The sequence below is a fragment of the Rhinoderma darwinii genome, chromosome 1 (genome assembly GCF_050947455.1).
Source record: "Rhinoderma darwinii isolate aRhiDar2 chromosome 1, aRhiDar2.hap1, whole genome shotgun sequence".
Lineage (NCBI taxonomy): Eukaryota > Metazoa > Chordata > Amphibia > Anura > Rhinodermatidae > Rhinoderma > Rhinoderma darwinii.
The window spans coordinates 416,244,226-416,264,284 of record NC_134687.1 but is presented as its reverse complement, the minus strand read 5'-3'; the positions used below and the strand labels follow the sequence as shown (position 1 = coordinate 416,264,284).

The following is a 20,059-nucleotide window of genomic DNA, read 5'->3' as shown; positions in this document are numbered from 1 at the left end:
CTGGTTCCACAACACGTCGCTTTGAGGGAAACAAAAGGGACACAGATGTCTGGAGCTGAAAATAAATCAAAGCAACATAATGCAGCTCAATAGAGACTCGGAAGCAGTCCTCTTTACGCAGGAAACAAATATGGTTTTTTTTTCATTATATACATCTTTTTATTTTTTAAATTTTTCTTCAACAGGATAAAATACAAAAGACAAAAATTTCATAACCGTTCCAATCCCACCCACCCTCCACATGTGCCGGCTGCCAAATGGAGGAAAAGACCATATTAATTGTTCCTGGGTAGTATATGTTAAAATCCATTTATTCCATATTTTCCTTATTTTTCCTATGCCAAATCTCTTTTTCTAAAATCTGGAAAAACCCTTCTCTTCCATATTGAGAACATGGGGATCTCATGAGACATCCTCCTCTGTAACATTACTATTCTTGAGAAATTTTTTATTTAGTTACATCCCCCCAAGATACAGATCAAAGCATCTAAACTTAAACCTACTAGTAGCCTCTCTCCAATTATTCAACTACCTGCTCCCAGTATCGAAACAACTTGAGGTGCCGCCAATATAAATGTTAAGAAGTTGAATTGTTTTCGAGACATTTAGGGCAATTAGAAAAGTCCCTTAATCCCATCATATGGAGCCGTCTAGGAAAATAATGGAGTCTATTTATAATAAACCATTGCAATATTTGATGCGAATAGTTACATGTTGACCTCTCAACAGACTTGTGGATAGCATCCCGAATAGTTATATTACCATACTCTTCTTCTTATCACTTACAACTCGGTAAGTTACTTCTATTCTCCAAACTTTTTATTATCCTTCTATAATTCTTGGAATTTAGGCCTTTTTTGGTCCAAAATTTCTGCAGGCATCCAGTGAAGTCCCAATCAACTACCATCATAATTCCCCTGTCCGAAGTTTTGTATTATGTATGCCTTAGTTGAAAATATGGATACAATGATTTATCGGAAAGACCATACTGAGTTTTTAATTGTTAGAGTTCATTTCTACATTTACGAACACTTGTGAAAGCATATGAACACCACTATCCTGCCAAAACCTCCTGGAACTCCATTGACTGGTACACTTGACCTGTTGGAGGGATCTCTACATATATTTATTTTACGAGCATAGTACCATACTTTGTATAGCATCCTAGCTGTTTGATGTACTTTGTATGGTTGTTTCTCCAGCAGACCCGATTCTAAAAGTTTAAAAGTATCATTAAATTTATAGGGTGAGTTTAACTGCATTAAGAAGAGTAGATAATCATCCTTTCTCCATTCTGCAAGGAAGGTTAAATGACTTGCCAAAAAATATGCCTTAATATTAGGGAAAGATTATCTGCCTTTACCCTTTGAATATGTCATATAATCAATTTTTTTTTATATATTATGTTTTTTTTAGACCTTGTTTAAACCCCAAAATAACCGGATTCAATCTGATGTGCTGTGCCAGAGACTCAACTATTAGCGAAAGTAATAAAGGAGACAAGGGAGATCCTTGTCTTTTCCCCTGACTCTGAAACTGTGACAGAAGACCATTTACCATGATTTTTGCATGGGGTCTAGCATACAAGAGGCCTATCCATTTAAAAAAGTTAGGCCCAAACCCAAACTGGTACAGTACTTTAAATGAAAATTTCCATTCTACACTGTTGAATGCCTTACAGGCATCCAACAATAAAACTGATTTAATATTTGACTGATTTGTTTGTAGAAGAGTATTTAATCTTCTGATTTTTATTTTAGCTTACTTGTTTGGCATAAAGTCGTTTTAGTCCTAATGGATTATTCACCCAGATGTATCATCACACAGGAAAAACTATTTATTGCTGATTCAAAAAAGGACGTTTTGACATCCATAACTACTCTGGGTTTTGCAGGATATACTGTAGCAATGTGTAACCTCAGTCAATCTCAGTTTCTTCTTGACCTCATTAAACTTCATCCCTTTTGTGTAGGTGCAGAGTAGTCTGGATAAAGAGAAATTTTATTTCCATTAAATGCTAACAATAACAAGTCCCTTGGCCTTCTAAGTATACATTCTCTGTCTTTAAAATAGACGAGCCTTATCAAAATGGGCCTTAGAGGTGCCCCAGGAGGTCAAGGTTTTGCTGGAATTGTATGTGCACTCTATCTTGAGAAAACAATGTGTAAAATTTTCCTTCTCTATAGTCATACAGATCCAGACCGATATTAATATCATACAGTCTAATCCTTCCAAACCTTCCAGGAAGCTCAAGCATCTTATCTTCAATCCCTTAGATTCCTCCTCTAAGGACCTGTTCAAAACAGCGTTGCCTTTACGTTGAGGGGTTCCGTCGGGGGTTTTCGCAGTCGACTGCGCTATTGATTCCGTCAAAGACAACAGAATCCTGTCACAACGGTGACAAACATAAACCATTAGCAACGTTTATGTCACCATTGAGATCAATGGTGAGGGAAATAGAAACTAAGGTTTCCGTTTGCCTTTCCATTGAGGGGTTAACCCGATGGGAACCTCCGATGGAACCCCTCAACGTAAAGGCAACTCTGATGTTAACACAGCCTAAGTTGATCACTTTTGTCATTAGTGCTATATTAGAACTTTTTAAATTGTCAAAGCTCTTGACTGTGGCCCCCCCAGAGCATTTTTGCTTGGGAGACATATGGTAGTACGGCCCCAAATTATGCTTTATTTGTGTGGTTTATTTATGGGGGCAGTTTTTGGTATTCGTTTTCCTTGGTTGTGTTCCCTCCCTCTCTTCTTGTCTTAATTATAGAATGGTTCTTACCATGGTGGCGTCCCCAATGTCAGCTGTGCAGTTGGCATGAGCTGGTTCTGCCTTTTAGCAATTGCACCCCTTGTGCTTGTCTTCGATTTAGAGACACTCTTTCCCTTTACATTGGTGGGTGAACTAAGATTTTAGTCAAGTTTACTTTCAGTTTTTCCTTTTCCTCAGGTGGCTTAGACTGCGGGGTAGTACCTTCATTTTGAGCTTTAACAGCTGCAGTTGCAACAGCTTGGTCCTCTTTTTTTCCTTATCATATTTGATCGACACTGGCCCTTTAGTCACTTTTCACCAGCTGTCAGACCACCATAACATTCTAAAGACTTCTGTGCAGGGTTCACAACTTGGCAGGCCAATGTAATATAATGGACCTTTAATGTTACTCCACGTCCAGCAGCCGCACAGAAACGACAAGTAATAGAAGGCAGAGGAAGGCAGGCCTCATTAAAGTGTACACCAGCAGAGTCTCCACTTCCACTGATCCAACAGCAGACCCCACTCCCGGCATTGGGGAACAAGCTTCAAGAGACACACACACTGCCGCAAGGTCAGCCAAGCAGGAGCAGACCAATGTCAGACAGCAGGCCACCACACACAGGAGTGGCAAGTCAGGATGCAAGACTACCTCCTGCGACAGCAGTTTGGAAACACCCTTGGGTAGACACCTGACAGAGACACATATATCGGAGCAGACCATTGTCCACCAAACGACCCTCCACCCTCAGGAGCAGTAAGTCCGTCAGCAGGATCTAGTGATTTATCTAGCAGCCAGAAAGGAAGAAAGCAGGTCAATGATGAGCACGTGGCACAGAGGTAGGAGCAGGGAGTGGGCAGCATCTAATGGCTGGGCTTCCTGGCTATCTCATGCCATGGTATAGCGACCATCTTTGAGCTGGGAGGGCGGGCGCTGCAATATCATGTCTCATGTCATACTCACATGCTACCCAGGAAACAAATAGTGTTAAAAGCATTTAAGAAAAGAATCCATCACATGGGACCAATTCCTACTAAAAAAAGAGTGCTTCTGAGTCTCTATTGTTATACACTATTTTAGTTTCTTTTATTTGCAGCTTCAGAGATAGGGGTCTCTTTTTAGCCCTCCTAGCTATGATGGGAAACAAGGTGAAAATCTACACGATGGAGATCAACAGTATGATCCATCTGTTGTTCTAACTTACCCCTCGACGACCGCGGCCATGGACGTCCTGCGTCGTCCCCTTGTGAGGCACCGGCACTCTCTTCCGGGCATCGAGCCTGTCTCCCTGAGGGTGCGCGCGCTCGTGCCCGTTCTTAAAGGCCCAGTGCACACACCTGGAAATCATCGTCATCAACTCCTGAATTCCTGGACTATAAGAGGGTCACCGCCCTTCTTATCCTCGCCTGAGGGTTGTTGTTGTTTCCCTTAGTCTGTCTTGCAAATGGTCTCCTAAGTGTCTTCCAGCTGCCCAGTGTTCCTCGTACCTGTATCCTGTATCCTGTTTCCCGTGCTATCGGTACCATCCTGGTCTACTGCCGTGCTGAACTGTTGTCGTGTTTTGCTGCATCTCCACGCCTGTTCTACTGCACCACGCCTGACGTCTACCTGCCGCCTGGTCCCAGCCGAGCCTGTCTTGCTACTGCCTACATTGCCTCAGGTACCCTTTTCTGGACTATAGACTCTGTACCATACCTATTTTGCCAGCTGCCATCCCGCTACGTGGTACGGCCCAGTGGGTCCACACCCCGCCTCGTGACACTTACCAGTTAAAAGGATGGTAGTTTGAGTGCCTATAAAAAAAATCTGTTTTTAATTGGGAAGGTTGGACACTTCCATATGAAAGTACTGCTCCTGTCCTCATGAAAACTAATAATATACAATCAAAATAATTTTTTGTTTTATTATACATTATGAAACAGAGCCATGAGTACTCTACACACCACAGAAACTGCCCTTACTAAAGTCTCAAATGATCTCTTTGCAGCTAAATCGGACGGTAAATACTCTCTCCTGATTCTTCTGCATCTCTCTGCAGCCTTTGACACTGTGGACCACAAACTCCTACTTAACATGCTACACTCTATTGGCCTCCAGGACGCTGCTCTCTCTTGGTTTTCCTCCTATCTCTCTGACCGCTCGTTCAGTGTGTCATTTGCTGGTTCTACTTCTTCTCCTCTTCCCCTTCCTATCGAGGTTCCTCAGGGATCAGTCCTAGGTCCGCTCCTCTTTTCTCTCTACACAGCCCCTATTGGACAAACCAGCAGCAGATTTGGCTTCCAGTACCATCTCTACACTGATGACACCCAATTATATGCCTCTTCCCATGACATCACCCCTGCTCTAATACAAAACACCAGTGATTGTCTGTCCGCTGTCTCTAACATCATGTCCTCTCTCTATCTGAAATTGAATCTTTCTAAAACTGAGCACCTTGTGTTCCCACCATCTACTAACCTCCCTAAACCTGATGTCTCCATCTCTGTGTGTGGCACTATCATAACTCCTAAGCAGTATGCCCGCTGTCTCTTGGTTATTTTTGACTCAGATCTTTCATTTACTCCTCACATTCAATCACTTTCACGCTCCTGTCATTTTCACCTCAAAAACATGTCCAGAATCCGCCCTTTTCTTACGGAGGAAACAGCCAAAACTCTCATTGTTGCTCTGATTCACTCTCGTCTTGACTACTGTAACTCATTACTAGTCGGTCTTCCCCTCACTAAAGTCTCCCCTCTCCAACCTATCCTTAATACAGCAGCCAGGCTCATATTTATGACCAACCGCTACACCAACGCCTCTAATCTTTGCCAGTCACTGCACTGGTTGCCCATCCCCTTCAGAATAAAATTCAAACTTTTTACTCTTACCCACAAAGCTCTCCACAGTGCTGCACCTCCTTACATCTCCTCCATCATCTCTGTCTACCACCCTACACCTGCTCTACGTTCTGTGAACGACCTTAGATTAAAATCCTCCATAATCCGAACCTCCCACTCCCGTCTCCAAGATTTTTCTCGTGCTGCACTAGTCCTCTGGAATATGCTACCCCAGACAATCAGATTAATTCCCAATATCCACAGTTTTAAACAAGCCCTGAAAACACATCTTTTAAGACAGGCCTATAACATTCCCTAATCTGACTCCTTTCCATGGCCCTCCTTTTAGATTAGATTAGTCATCAGAATAAGATTCCCTCACACTCCTTCTCTTCATGTCCGTCATACACGGATACTGGCTGGTTACCGGCTCATGCAGCTTTATGTGTACCACCCATGTGTATAAAAAATGGCTGGACTACACTGTGTTCCAAATTATTATGCACATTGGATTTAAGTGTCATAAACACTTAATTATTCGTTTTTCAATTAAACTCATGGATGGTATTGTGTCTTAGGGCTCTTTGGATCATTGTAATCAATCTCAGACACCTGTGATAATTAGTTGGCCAGGTGTGCCCAATCAAAGGAAAACTACTTAAGAAGGACGTTCCACATTATTAAGCAGGCCACAGGTTTCAAGCAATATGGGAAAGAAAAAGGATCTCTCTGCTGCCGAAAAGCGTGAAATAGTGCAATACCTTGGACAAGGTATGAAAACATTGGATATTTCAAGAAAACTTAAGCATGGTTATCGTACTGTGAAAAGATTTGTGGCTGATTGAGAGCACAGACGGGTTCGTTCAGATAAAGGCATAATGAGGAAGGTTTGTGCCAGACAAATTAATAGGATTAGGAGAGCAGCTGCTAAAATGCCATTGCAAAGCAGCAAACAGGTATTTGAAGCCGCTGGTGCCTCTGGAGTCCTGCGAACCTCAAGGTGTAGGATCCTCCAGAGGATTGCAAGTGTGCATAAAGCTATTATTTGGCCACCCCTAAACAATGCTCACAAGCAGAAATGGTTGCAGTGGACTCATAAATACATGAAGACTAATTTTCAAACCGTGTTGTTTACTGATGAGTGCCGTGCAACCATGGATGGTCCAGATGGATGGAGTAGTGGATGGTTGGTGAATTGCCACCATGTCCCAACAAGGCTGCGACGTCAACAAGGAGGTGGCGGAGTCATGTTTTGGGCTGGAATCATGGGGAGAGAGCTGGTAGGCCCCTTTAGGGTCCCTGACGGTGTGAAAATTACCTCTGCAAAGTACGTAGAGTTTATGACTGACCACTTTCTTCCGTGGTACAAAAAGAAGAACTGTGCCTTCCGTAGCAAAATGATCTTCATGCATGACAATGCACCATCTCATGCTGCAAAGAATACCTCTGTGTCATTGGCTGCTATGGGCATTAAAATGAGAGAAACTCATGGTGTGGCCCCCATGTTCCCCTGACCTCAACCCTATTGAGAACCTTTGAGCATCCTCAAGCAAAATATCTATGAGGGTGGGAGGCAGTTCACATCAAAACAGAAGCTCTGGGAGGCTATTCTGACATCCTGCAAAGATATTCAAGCAGAAACGGTCCAAATACTCACAAATTCAATGGATGCAAGAATTGTGAAGGTGACATCAAAGAAGGGATCCTATGTTAACATGTAACTTGGCCTGTTAAGTTTTTTTTGATTGAAAGAGCTTTTGATTTCTGTAAATATGACCTCCTGATGCTGCAAATTCAACAAATTACCATTTTAGTTCTCTTTACAACCTTTAAAATGTTTTGATCTCTGTTGTGCATAATAATTTGAAACAGTGCATTTTGAGTTTTTTACTTCTAAAAAAAATCTGTTATCATTAGGAGATTTGTTCAATAAAATGTGCATTATACCTCAACGGTTGATGGCTTGAAGATTATACTGACTGTCATTTGCATCGACTATTTAGGAAAATCAGCGATAATTTGGAATGCGGTGTACATGCGAGGCAGATTTTTTGCATTTAATGTGGCAGCGTCCTTACATTAAGATTTTTTGGGTCAAGATGACGGACCTACTCTAAGGTTTCCCAAGATTTGTTTCTTAGGGCTTCTTTGAAAAGAAAACTGGTCACACTATGCTAGGATCCTTTTGAGAGAAACATTGTTTCTAGCAAGTAAGGTGAGGTGGATAGGAGATTTTGCAATAGAGTAATATGGTCAAGTAGTAAGCTATAAGAATGTTATCTATAAAGATCGTGGCTGCACTTTTAATTTTGCTAAGGTGTGGACTCCCTGGTATACCTCTACTTTACATCATTTTCCACCTAAGCTTTGCACTTGTCCATGCAGTCAGTAAAGACCTGCTATATCATTTTTATTCATCCCACATTATATACCGTATACTCTAAAACTGTTTAGAACATTAGACTGAATCACTTACCAGCTTGTATTTGTAGAGAACAATGACAAATATTATTAAGCAATATGGATGTTCTGTTTTGAATACGTGAATATAATGTGGGGATCCCCTTTTACGTTCTTGAGTTGCAAGTCCGAGAATATTAAATACTGAAAACTCCAGCTTTTCATAAGAGTTAGAGTCCAGGGTTATTCTCACATTGAAAATCAATATTACTGGATTTCCATCCAGAGATAGACAAGATGAGGATGTGTAATAATATGATGACCTGTAATTATATGAAGGGGCTTAACAAGCCATATCCCATAAGTTCCTGAGTTTTAACATAAATGGTTATTAGCATAACATACTAACACTGCTACTATTTTTTTTAAATTATATTGAAAATAAATAAAAATAATCATAAAATTAATACAGTTTCTTGTTTATATTAATATATCACTATTAAAAAAAGGCAGGATTGGACTGGCCCATCATAGAACCAGACCCAGGCTATATAATAATGGACCCCCAAGGTGCACACCACCAGGACAACCCCATAATGAACTGATAAAGTTTATGATGCACTTAAAAGTGGATGTGCACTTGTTCTGTGTCGATAGAGGGTGGGCGTTTAGAATAATTTCCAATGGTGGGCTCCAAGAACTCCAATCCCGCACTAAAAAAAGCTTTCAGCTTGGAGACACTTTATTGCATTATAGAGTTGTATGCCACTCAAAGTATTCCTTTGTACAGTAGTGCGATAGATACAATTGAAAAGTCTGACTACAATAAGTAGCAGTGAAGCCCTATTTTTTTTATAATAGTTAAAATGGCGCCAAATTAGACCTTTACTTTAAGTGCTTGTACGGTCTCTCTATCTCACATGTTTTCTGATATACAAAAGAAATACAGGGCAGCTCCAATTTTGGCAAAATAGCAATTTGCTAATATAATGTAATTACTGGAAAGATTCCATATAGCTTCAGAAGTGATCCATAACTAGTGACCTGTCTGCCAGAGAGCTACGCTAATTTGTTAAACCTCCAGAAAACACATTTTAATATTTAACCATCTTTAAAAGGCACTATAACAAGCAGGAGGATATAGTTTATTAAAGCCGTAGTTTGGAGGACCAGCTATGTCTCATTGTAAGATAACTTCACTATAGGGTCTACTGTATATGCATCAAAGTGAAGTGTTAATTTCTTCAGTGAGATAGCTCTGTCTATCATAAATACATTACCATTAATCATTCGTGCTATTAAAAACCTTATTTTCACATATTTTGCTAATAAATTGCAATTTAAAATGTATTTAGGGACATGATTTAAGGCTCAATATAAACTCACTTTAAGTCAAAAACAAACTTGACTTGGTAAATGCTTTTATAACATAATCCCATCAAGCTTCTTAATGTTTCATGTGTAATGTGGAGGCTTTTATTTCTGAATAAAACTCCTTGTAATGGATCGCTCTCAATAGCAATGGTAAGAATCACAAATGCTGATAGCGCATGAAAAATCCACAATGTCCAGAATGTACGAGGATGGTCATTATGACAGACAGATATCATGTCTCTTTCCAGGCATGCACTGACGGATGAATCCTAATGGAAGACCGTGAAGAAGAAGAGCATATTGTGAGGAAACAATGCATATATTTCCTATTACTTTAGGCAAAAATACTGTCTTCTATTGAGCACAATAGAAGCAATTTTTTGGGTTCTGACTTCTTATATTCCTTGTACATGGATATTTTTTAAACTAGAATTGGTATATTAAGGTCATGTTCAGATATGGCGGAACTCCACTGCAAACAGGCCGCAGTGGAAATTCGCAACAGCCATTTTTTCCTTTGGTTTCTATACCTTTTTAGGTAACAATTCAGAAAATAACCGTGTGGAATTTAGACTGCAGGGCAGAGTTTTCACTCCGCAGCATGCACAGTCTATTGCGGAGAAGCAGATTTTCACTTTGCAAAGGCAGAAATGTGCGGCAAGTCTGCTGTGATAACCGCCACTTCTGAATTAACTGTCAAATATGCACATTTTGCAGCCGATTCGTTGCGTAATTGCGGCAAAATCTGCAATGGAAAATTTCTGCCACGTCTGAACATGATCGAAAAAAAATTTGAGGTAATCACAATAGAAAGTCCTAAACAATTTTGCTCAAATTAAAGGAGATCTACCAGAACAAAATATAATAAAATGTGTATTAAAAATGTTAAAAAAATGTTTTTTTTTAAATATCTTTTTAAAATGTATATCAAATTTGATCATTCGAATTTACACTCCAATAGCCTCTATTGTAAAACTGCAATAGATGGCATTTAAAAACGTGTATATATAATATGCAGTGTGGAGCATGGATTTTTAGGGTAGGAACACACACAGCATATTTAGGGCGGATACACTGCGTCAAGCTGCGCAGCGTATCCGCCCTGAACTCCGCAGGGAATGCCGTCCGGAAATCGCACCACATTGTGGTGCGTTTTTCTGGTGGAATTTCCGCTGCAAAGCGGCGCCGGTAAAAAACAAGAAATGTTCATACTTACCCCCTCCCTTATTGCGGCACGTAGTTCGGCCTCCTGGGATGACGGTGCAGGCCTATGGACGCTGCAGCCTGCGATTGGCTGCAGTGGTCACATGGCCTGCAACGTCATCGTGGGAGGCCGGACTGGAGAAGAAGCTGGAACTCTGGGTAAGTATAACTGGATTCTTTTTTTTTTCTTACTTGCGATTTTTGTGACGTAATAGCTGTGATTCCATCGCAAATATCGCAACACACTGCTTTGTTGTGGGTTTAAGCACCTTATTGAATTCAATGGGAAAACCCGCAAAGGAAGAGCTGCGAATACGCATCATTAATGGACATGTTGCGGTTGAGGAAACGGCATCGCAAGTCAATTTATGTGCATGTTTTCGGCTGCATTTTTCCACAGTGTGGGAACGAGATTTTTTGAAATCTCACCCACACTGCTGCTACTGTTAGGCCGTGTTCAGACGTGGCAGAATTTTTCAGCTGCAAATATTGGTGCAGATTTGGGGCAATTATGCAACGAATCTGCACCAACATTTGTATATTTGACAGGTCATGAGCATGCTGCGGAGGGGAAATTCTGCACCACAGCCTAAATTCTGCACAGTTATTTTCTAAAACGTCTGAACTAATTTTCCTAAAAATGTATAGAAACAAATGTAAAAAACGGCTGCTGCAGAATTCCACTGCGGACTCTCCGCAGCAGAATTCATCAGCAATTCCGCCACATCTGAATGTGCCCTTAGACGCAATGAATCCGTTGCAGAAAATCCGCAGTGTTTACGCTGTGACTGTTCGTACCCTTAAAGGAAGGTGAACAATAGTAATCCAGTTAAATCTTTTTTTTCAACATATGGTATGGATGAGTTTTTTTAAAAGATATATTACTGCACTGAAACTCCTTAAAGCCTCATGCACACAGTCATATTACAGCTCCGTTTTGTACAGAGCCATAATACTGCACCTATAGAGGTGCATGTACCCTTACTGTACCTCTGTATATAACATATGATTACAACAGAAAAAAATATAGTGGCATTGCTTCTAGGGGAGAAAAGTGTGTATGACATCATGTACAGGGAGTCTGTGTGGCATAATCTACATCAGGGCTGTGTGGCATATACAGGGGGTCTGTGTGGCATCATATACAGGGAGGTGTGTGGCATAATCTACAGGGAGGCTGTGTGGCATCATCTACAGGGAAGCTGTGTGGCATCATATACAGGGAGGCTGTGTGGCATCATATACAGGGAGGCTGTGTGGCATCATATATAGGGAGACTGTGTGGCATCATATACAGGGAGGCTGTGTGTCCTCATCTACAGAGGAGCTGTGTGGTATCATATACAGGGAGGCTGTGTGGCATCATCTACAGGGAAGCTGTGTGGCATCATATACAGGGAGGCTGTGTGGCATTATATACAGGGAGGCTGTGTGGCATCATCTACTGGGGGTCTGTGTGGCATATACAGGGGTCTGTGTGGCATCATCTACAGGGAGGCTGTGTGGCATTATCTACAGGGGGGCTGTGTGGCATCATCTACAGGGGGTCTGTGGCATATACAGGGGGTCTGTGTGGCATCATCTACAGTGGGGCTGTGTGGCATCATCTACAGGGGAGCTGTGTGGCATCATCTACAGGGGGTCTGTGGCATATACAGGGGTTCTGTGTGCCATCATCCACAGGGGGGCTGTGAAACAATCATGACAATGACCTTCCTTTGGGTGTTTTCAGGGGGTTGGGACAAAAAAAGCCTGACAAATGAAATTCATCAGTTTTTTTAACGGGCATGAAAAACTGATGTCAAACGGCCATTAAAAACGAACAGACGGACTGGAAATGGATGAAAATTTGGAGAGACACTGATGCAAAATGGCCATGAAAAACTGACAGTTGATCAGTTTTTAATGGCCATTTTTATTCACTGTCGTGTGAACATAGCCTAATACTATATTATTGTCATCTAATACATGTGTGTTAAAAGCGAAAGCAGATGAAATAAAAAATCTACATGTAATATTTACTAAATGCAGCACATACATTTAATCCCCATTTAAAGAGGCTCTGTCACCACATTAGAAGTGCACTATCTTCTACATTATGAGATCAACGCTATAATGTAGGTAGTAACAGTGTTTTTTATTTAGAAAAACTATCTGTTTTAACCAAGTTATGACCAAGTGGGTGTTGTACAGAGGAGTGTATGACGCTGACCAATCAGTGACCAATCAGCGTGATGCACTTCTCTCCATTCATGTACTCAGCACATAGTGATCTGGCAAGATCATGCTGTGCTGTCACATACACCCACATTAACTTTACTGAAGTGTCAGGATTCTGAATAGACATCACGTCCTGGTTGGACGCGATGTCTATTTACTCTCAAGACACTTCAGTGAAGTTAATGTGGGTGTATGTGACAGATCACTATGTGCTGAGTACATGAATGGAGAGAAGTGTATGACGCTGATTGGTCACTGATTGGTCAGCGTCATACACTCCTCTCCACAATGCCCACTTGGTCAAAAGTAAAAACACGCCCAGTTGGGCATTAAGAAAGTCATTAGCATAAAGCTAAAATAGGTGTTAACTTGGTGAAAATAGATTGTTTTTCTAAATAAAAAATTATCTACATTACAGCGCCCATTTCATTATGTAGGAGATAATGTGGTGACAGGGCCTCTTTAACGCAGTAATCCAACAAAAATTCATTTGGATTTTCTTCTAGGCACTTTATGGATGAGGTTACCTTTATGACAATTATTTTTGCTGAAAAATTTAGTGCAATGGAACTCCTGAAAATACGATTATCATAAACTGGTTAAATACCTTTTAAGCTCTGTTCACATTACGTTTGTGAACTACGTTCCGTGTATGCGCCAAATGTATCCATGGGGCCCCATGTACGTATCCTGTGTATGCCAAAAGACTGTCCTTTTAGCATACACTATTCTATATCGAGGAATATATTAAAAACAAAATTGTATACCACACAGTATACGTGTTTATTACTATGCGGTCCTATGGGCAATGCATGCCACTGTATACAGTGGCATATGTCACAGTCTTACATTTGGAAATCCTCCCGATGTATACCCCCGATGGAAGTCTCAAAACAAAAGTGTTCTCTGCACTGTTCTTTCAAGTTGTATGTATTTAAGGCTGGATTCACACAGTGTTTTGCTGTGTTTTTCTGCATTTTTTGGTGTTTAATGGAGTTTAAATGAAAAAAAATATTTAAAAAAAAAAAACAAACACTGTGTGTGAAGGTACCCTAAGGCCTAGTTCACTGAGCTTTTTGCAGTCAGGAAAAATCTGACAGATTTTCGCCTGCCTGCACTTTTGTTGCCGCATTTTTAGCCATTAAGGATCGCGGTCAAAAAAATGGCATGAAAAATGCCCGGAAACGAGTGCCGTGGGTTTTTTCTGCCTCCCTTTGATTTCAATGAGAGGTCAGAAACGGAACCGCGGCAAGAAAGGACATTCGGCTTTTTTTCCCCACAAGTGGCTAAAAGCGCCCTAGAAAAACGCCTCTGCCTCCCATTGAAATCAATGAGGAGTGATTTAGACTGTTTTTTTATGCAGATTCTGACAGGTTTTTTCATCAAAATCAGACCCAAAAAACTCAGTGTGAACAGAGACTTCAACTGCATTTTTCATGGACAAAATAACGATAAATGCCTTGGCATAACAAGTACATTTTGTTTCAAAAGAAAAAGTGAAATATATCTTAGTATTTCTTGTAACATGAGTAGGTCAAATAGAGACTATTTGTACAGATATATACTGGGTCCTATGTATCCTAATAAGGCCAAATAGTTAGTTGTTTTTTTTAGCAGATTCGACAAAGATTTAGTACTATAAATTGATCTGATGATAGAAATTGATCTAATATTCACTCCATCATCCCTTTGATTAGTAACAACTAGATGAACACTTTTGCATTGATAACAAAACATACAGTGTATGAAATGATTTACCAGAATATTAGTAAAAAAATTCGACTTTTATCTGTTATTTGTTTAATCAAAAAACCTTGTTTATACCATCTCAAGTATACAATTTTTGCACAAATTACAATAGTTTCATATTTTTTCCAAGTATGGTCACGTTTACAGGGTATAGCATGTTTTTATCCTCTGACTCCATCAGTCCATTTGCTGAGTGTGCCCCCTGAACGATTATATGGCCTCATCCACACAATAATGAATAGGTACCGTACATACAGAATAATGTATATATAATGGATATAATGTATAAAGTGTGCCTTACCCTTAATGTCTAAAGTATAAGATGTCTGGATTCCAAAGAACGATACTGCAGAGTGACATGAAAGTTTCTCAACTTGACATAACATCTGAAAACTGTCCTTACTTTCCCGTTTTAAGTACCCAGGTCTTGTGAGGAATGCAATTAAAGGAAAAGCTTCAGGTGTTTGATATAGATTATTTAATTATCACTTTGACATTCCCCATGTGTCAGAAAATGAAGAGTATCTTAAATAACAGTTATTAATGTCAGCAGCCTATTCTAAGGGGACCAGAAAGGTCACAAAAAACCTTGAGAAATGTATCTTTCATGTGTAGGTGTAGCAAGAATTGATCAGGGGAGTGTGAATGGCCCTGTAACTCCTTAACCACATGGTACGTGGATACTTTTAGCACATCATATACATTTATGAATATATTTGTCATAATACCATTATACTGTATATGAAATGTGATATCTATGATATAGGATGGTAGAATCAAACGGATTTCTATAAAAAATAAAATAAAATTAAAGGCTATGTAGACATTTGAAACACTTTTTAATTTTTTTTAAATAAAAATGTTTAGCAGTGTGTTTGGTGCGACTTTCTAAATACTTTTTATTAAAACTTATTTTCACTTTTTGAGATACAGCTGCTTTGTATCCTGTATACGGAGCAGCTGTATCTTGCACTGAGACTTGAATCTGTCAGGTCAGCGGAACTGACGAGTTCAGTGACAGTGGGTCCTGCAGGATCCACCTGTTATTGATCACATGTAAGTTAGGATCGGTAACAGCTCATCAGTGCCGCTGATGAGATGGATACAGGTTTCAGCGCTAGATACAGCTACTCTGTATACAGGATACTAGGCAGCTATATCTGAAAAAGTAAAAATATCCACAGGATATGTCATAAATGTCAGATAGATGCGGGTCCCGCACCTATCTCTAGAACGGGACCCCCTAAACCCCATTCTACCGCTATGTGTTGTATCTGAAAAGTGTAATTTCCGACCATGAATTACGGAAACAGCGTAGCTTGCTGAGCCCCATAATGTGCCCTGCCACACTGCAAAAATTGTTCAGGAATGGTTTGAGGAATGTGAACGAGAGTTCAGGGTGTTGACTTGGCCTTTAAATTCCCTAGATCTCAATTCTATCAAACATCTGTGGGATGTGCTGGAAAAACAAGTCTGATCCATGAAGACCCCACCTTGCAACTTACAGGACTTAAAGGGAATGTGTTGCCAGAAAAACATGTTTTTTTTTTTTAAATTAAACATTTAGTGTGTGGGTGATTAAACATTGTTCAAATTTTTTTTATTTTTTTCACGAGTCAGGAAATATTATAAATTAATTCTAATTTATAATATTTCCCATTTCTGGTCACTAGATGGAGCTATTCCCAAAATTGCAGCATTGAAAAATTGGGTAAAAAGCCCTCGCTCTAGTGAGCTCTCAGCATCCCCCCCCCCTTTATCCTGGCTAGTGCCGGGATAAACGAGGGGTTTGAACGGTGTAACCTCCTACACTGTGTGTCGCCATTTTTTAAGCTAACACACAGTGTAGTAGGTTTACATACAGTAGTAAACACACACAAACACGAACATACATTGAAATCTCTTACCTGCTCCTGCCGCCGCGGCTCCCTCCGGCCCGTCCGCTCCGTCTGCTGCCGCTGGTCCAAGTGCACAAGTCCGGAAGCCGCGACCGGAAGTAGTAATATTACTGTCCGGCCGCGACTTCCGGTCCACAGGAAAATGGCGCCGGACGGCGCCAATTTCAAATTGGACTGTGTGGGAGCGGCGCGAATGCGCAGTTCCCACACAGACGCCGTACACACAAGTGAATGGGACGGGAGCCGTTCGCAGTCCCTATGGGACTGTGGCTGCCGTATTCCATGTCTGTATGTGTCGTTAATCGACACATACAGAAATGGAACAAAAAATGGCAGCCCCCATAGGGAAGAAAAAGTGTAAAAATAAGAAAAAGTAAAACACAAACACACAAATAAATATAAACGTTTTTAATAAAGCACTAACATCTTTAACATATAAAAAAATAATTTGTGATGACACTGTTCCTTTAAAGGATCTGCTGCAAACGTCTTGATGTCATATACAACAGGACGCCTACAGAAGTCTTGTGGAGTCCATGCCTTGACGGATCAGAGCTGTTTTGGAGGCACGAGGAGGATCCACACAATATGGATTTAATGTTATGGCTAAACATTGTATGGTGACACAGCGTTATGTGTGGGGGCTATTTTAGTTTCAAAAGGTATATATTGAAAAATTGTCAGTAATGATACAATGTGCAAATGAATGTTCAACCAGATATAGTAAGCCAGATATATTAGAATAAACAATCCTAATAAGTCTCAAAAAACAGGTACACTTTAGAATTCTCAATAAAAAAAAAATCTTGTCAGTCACAAATAACAAAATGAACAAAAGTAAAAGAAAGGATACATTGGTAGGATACAGGTTAGGCCACATTACATTTAAGACAAAAGTTATATTCCCACACTGGGGGTTTAAAAGATACTGGGGACCAGGGCCTTAGCTAAAGGCTCATGGGCTCCAGTGCAAAAGTCCTTCTTGAGCTCCCCCAACTTCTTCTCATGGCCGATGGCCCGTAGCTTTCAGCTGCATCGCTGGGTCTCCTAAGTGACCCAACAATGCAGCACTTGCAGCCAGAGGCGTCACTAAGTACTGAAAACATGAGAGTCAATAGCCCCAATACATATGTCCCCCTCAAAAACTGTGTGTGCGTGTATGTATAAGTATATATATATATATAGGGGACAGCATATCTATAGCACTATGACCCTATAGCTATAGATAGTATTAGATACAGTGGCTCAGCAGACAGTATCACCTATGATATGCTTAGAGATAGGGCCCAACTCGCTGACATTGCTGCTCCAGCGCTGGACCAGGAAAGGTAAGAATAATTATTGCTTTGCTTTTTATGTGTTACTAATTTTTTTTGTGTGTTTGTGTTTTTTTACAGGTTCAGATGTTGGACTACTTCGGATTCAAGGACTACTTTGATGACGGCGTTTTTTTTATTCTAAATAAAATTATAAGTGAAGGTTTTTTTATTTCAATAAAATATTTTTTCTATGTCCTTGTATTTTTTTAAACTTTATAACTACCGCTTTAGTAATAGCCGCCGGCTGATTGACAGCGTCCATTACTAAGGCAGGGCTTAATGTTAGCTTGTGAAAAGGCTAGCACTACCATATTATTACCCCGGTACCCACCGCCACCAGGGGTACTGAGAATGGCTGGTCACGGGGATGGCCGCAGGCTGGTATTATTAGCATGGGAAAAGCCGGAAACTGTGTCCCTTCTCACCCTCGTAATGCTAGGCTGCTGCTGATGTGTTGTATCTGACTGGTCAGGAAAAATGGGGATACATTGACAGTAGCTCTGCAGTTCAGTTTACTTTTGTCATAGGCTCTGAATATGCATCCTTTTAAGCTATGCCCATGAGGCTGTGAATCTTCTACATCCATTTGTAAGCGATCTTCTAATTTCATTGTTCCTGAAACTATAAACAATGGGGTTCAACAAAGGAGTAGCCACATTGTAGATAACAGACACCAGCTTGTCACGTTCTGAAGAGTAATTGTTTTTTGGCCGTACATAGGTGAAGCTTCCAGTGCCATAGAATATGTTGACTATAATAAGATGTGCAGCACATGTAGAGAACATCTTTTTTCTTCCTGCTACAGATGTAACTTTAAATATAGTAATAACAATATAAACATATGAGACAAGGATAAATACAAATGGCCCCAGTCCAACAAATACTCCACTTACGGCAAAAAGTACAATCTCATTCACATAAGTATCTATACATGACAGTTTTAGTAGAGGTGGAATGTCACAAAATAAGTGGTTAATGCCATTACCACAGAAGGGCAAGCGACGGATCAAGATTGTGTGTAGAGCTGAGTGCAATGTGCTCCAGAACATTGCGCCAAACAGCATTTTATAGCATTTTGCCCTGCACATAATAATACTGTAATGCAAGGGATGGCAGATTGCTGCATATCGGTCATAGGCCATAATGGCTAAAAGAATGCACTCAGCCCCCTCCAGAAGAATCACAGTATAAAGCTGCATGATACAAGCCCCAAAGGAAATACTTCTGTGACGTGATGCCAGAATGACTAACATTTGTGGCACAGTAGCAGATATATAGCAAGTGTCAATCATCGACAAATACCCTAAGAAAAAGTACATTGGATATTGAAGGCTAGGGTCCAGCTTTGTTATAGTGATTATTAGAAGGTTTCCATATAATGTAATCACATAAATGGTCAAGAATAAAGCAAATAATAATATCCGCTCCTCAGCTATTTCCGGGAACCCCAAAATATTGAATTCCGTTATTACAGTTGCATTTAGCATTGTCATTACTTTGATTCAGCTGCCTTCAAAGCAAACATTGGACATTGTTTATTTATCATGTTTAATGCATTTTCACAAATTGAGCACAAAATCAAAGGATTGTTGTATGGTTTATGCATTTACTGTTTGTATATATTTTTTATATTTATTTTCTATTATTTTTATTATGCTCTTTTAATTACAATGTGACCAATTGCATGATTAGGTCTCCAAATAAACCTTTTTGTACATTAAACATCTATCTATTGCTAAGGTTTTATTGCTTCAAGGTACAGGCCCAAAACCTGAGCTGCACTACTGAAAGATTCTAATGACATCATGTTCCCTTCTAATTTCTGTCAGGTTTATTGTTGTCATAAAGACCTTGTATTGATAAAAAATATGAAATACATTGATGTCCACACATATTCGTGTAGCTGTTGTATTTGGTGGTTTGGATCCACACAAGCCTTTATGACAACATTGCACCAGATCAGAACAGGAATTGTAATCAGAAGCTGGAAGTAGTGCAGCGTCAGGCTTAGGGCCTGAGTATAGCAATATTATATGAAAATGTTTTCAAAACTTTAATCTACATTCAAGTATGTTTTTATTTTCCTTCTGGTAGGTCTACTTTAAGTGGTCTGTACTATAATTATGTTTCATTACAATGGGAGAGAGTTTCTTCTTTCTTTAGAGTATGGGATGTCAGAGATAAGCAATAAACTGCAATAGCATACTATGTAAAACACCTACACGCTAAAGCAGGGTCCATCGAAAATTATTATTATTTTTTTAATAAAATGTCTGTCAGTGTGATTAGTGCAACTTTATAAATACTTTTTTTTATTAACA

At 40.0% G+C, this 20,059-nt stretch overlaps 1 protein-coding gene across 1 annotated transcript; it reads right to left on the bottom strand.

Moving 5' to 3' along the window:
- Window positions 1-18,289: 18,289 nt before the first annotated feature.
- Window positions 18,290-19,225, bottom strand: LOC142760686 (olfactory receptor 5V1-like). The gene has a single exon (XM_075863905.1). The coding sequence runs from the start codon at window positions 19,223-19,225 to the stop codon at window positions 18,290-18,292; it is 936 nt and encodes a 311-aa protein (XP_075720020.1).
- Between the last annotated feature and the right edge of the window lie 834 nt (window positions 19,226-20,059).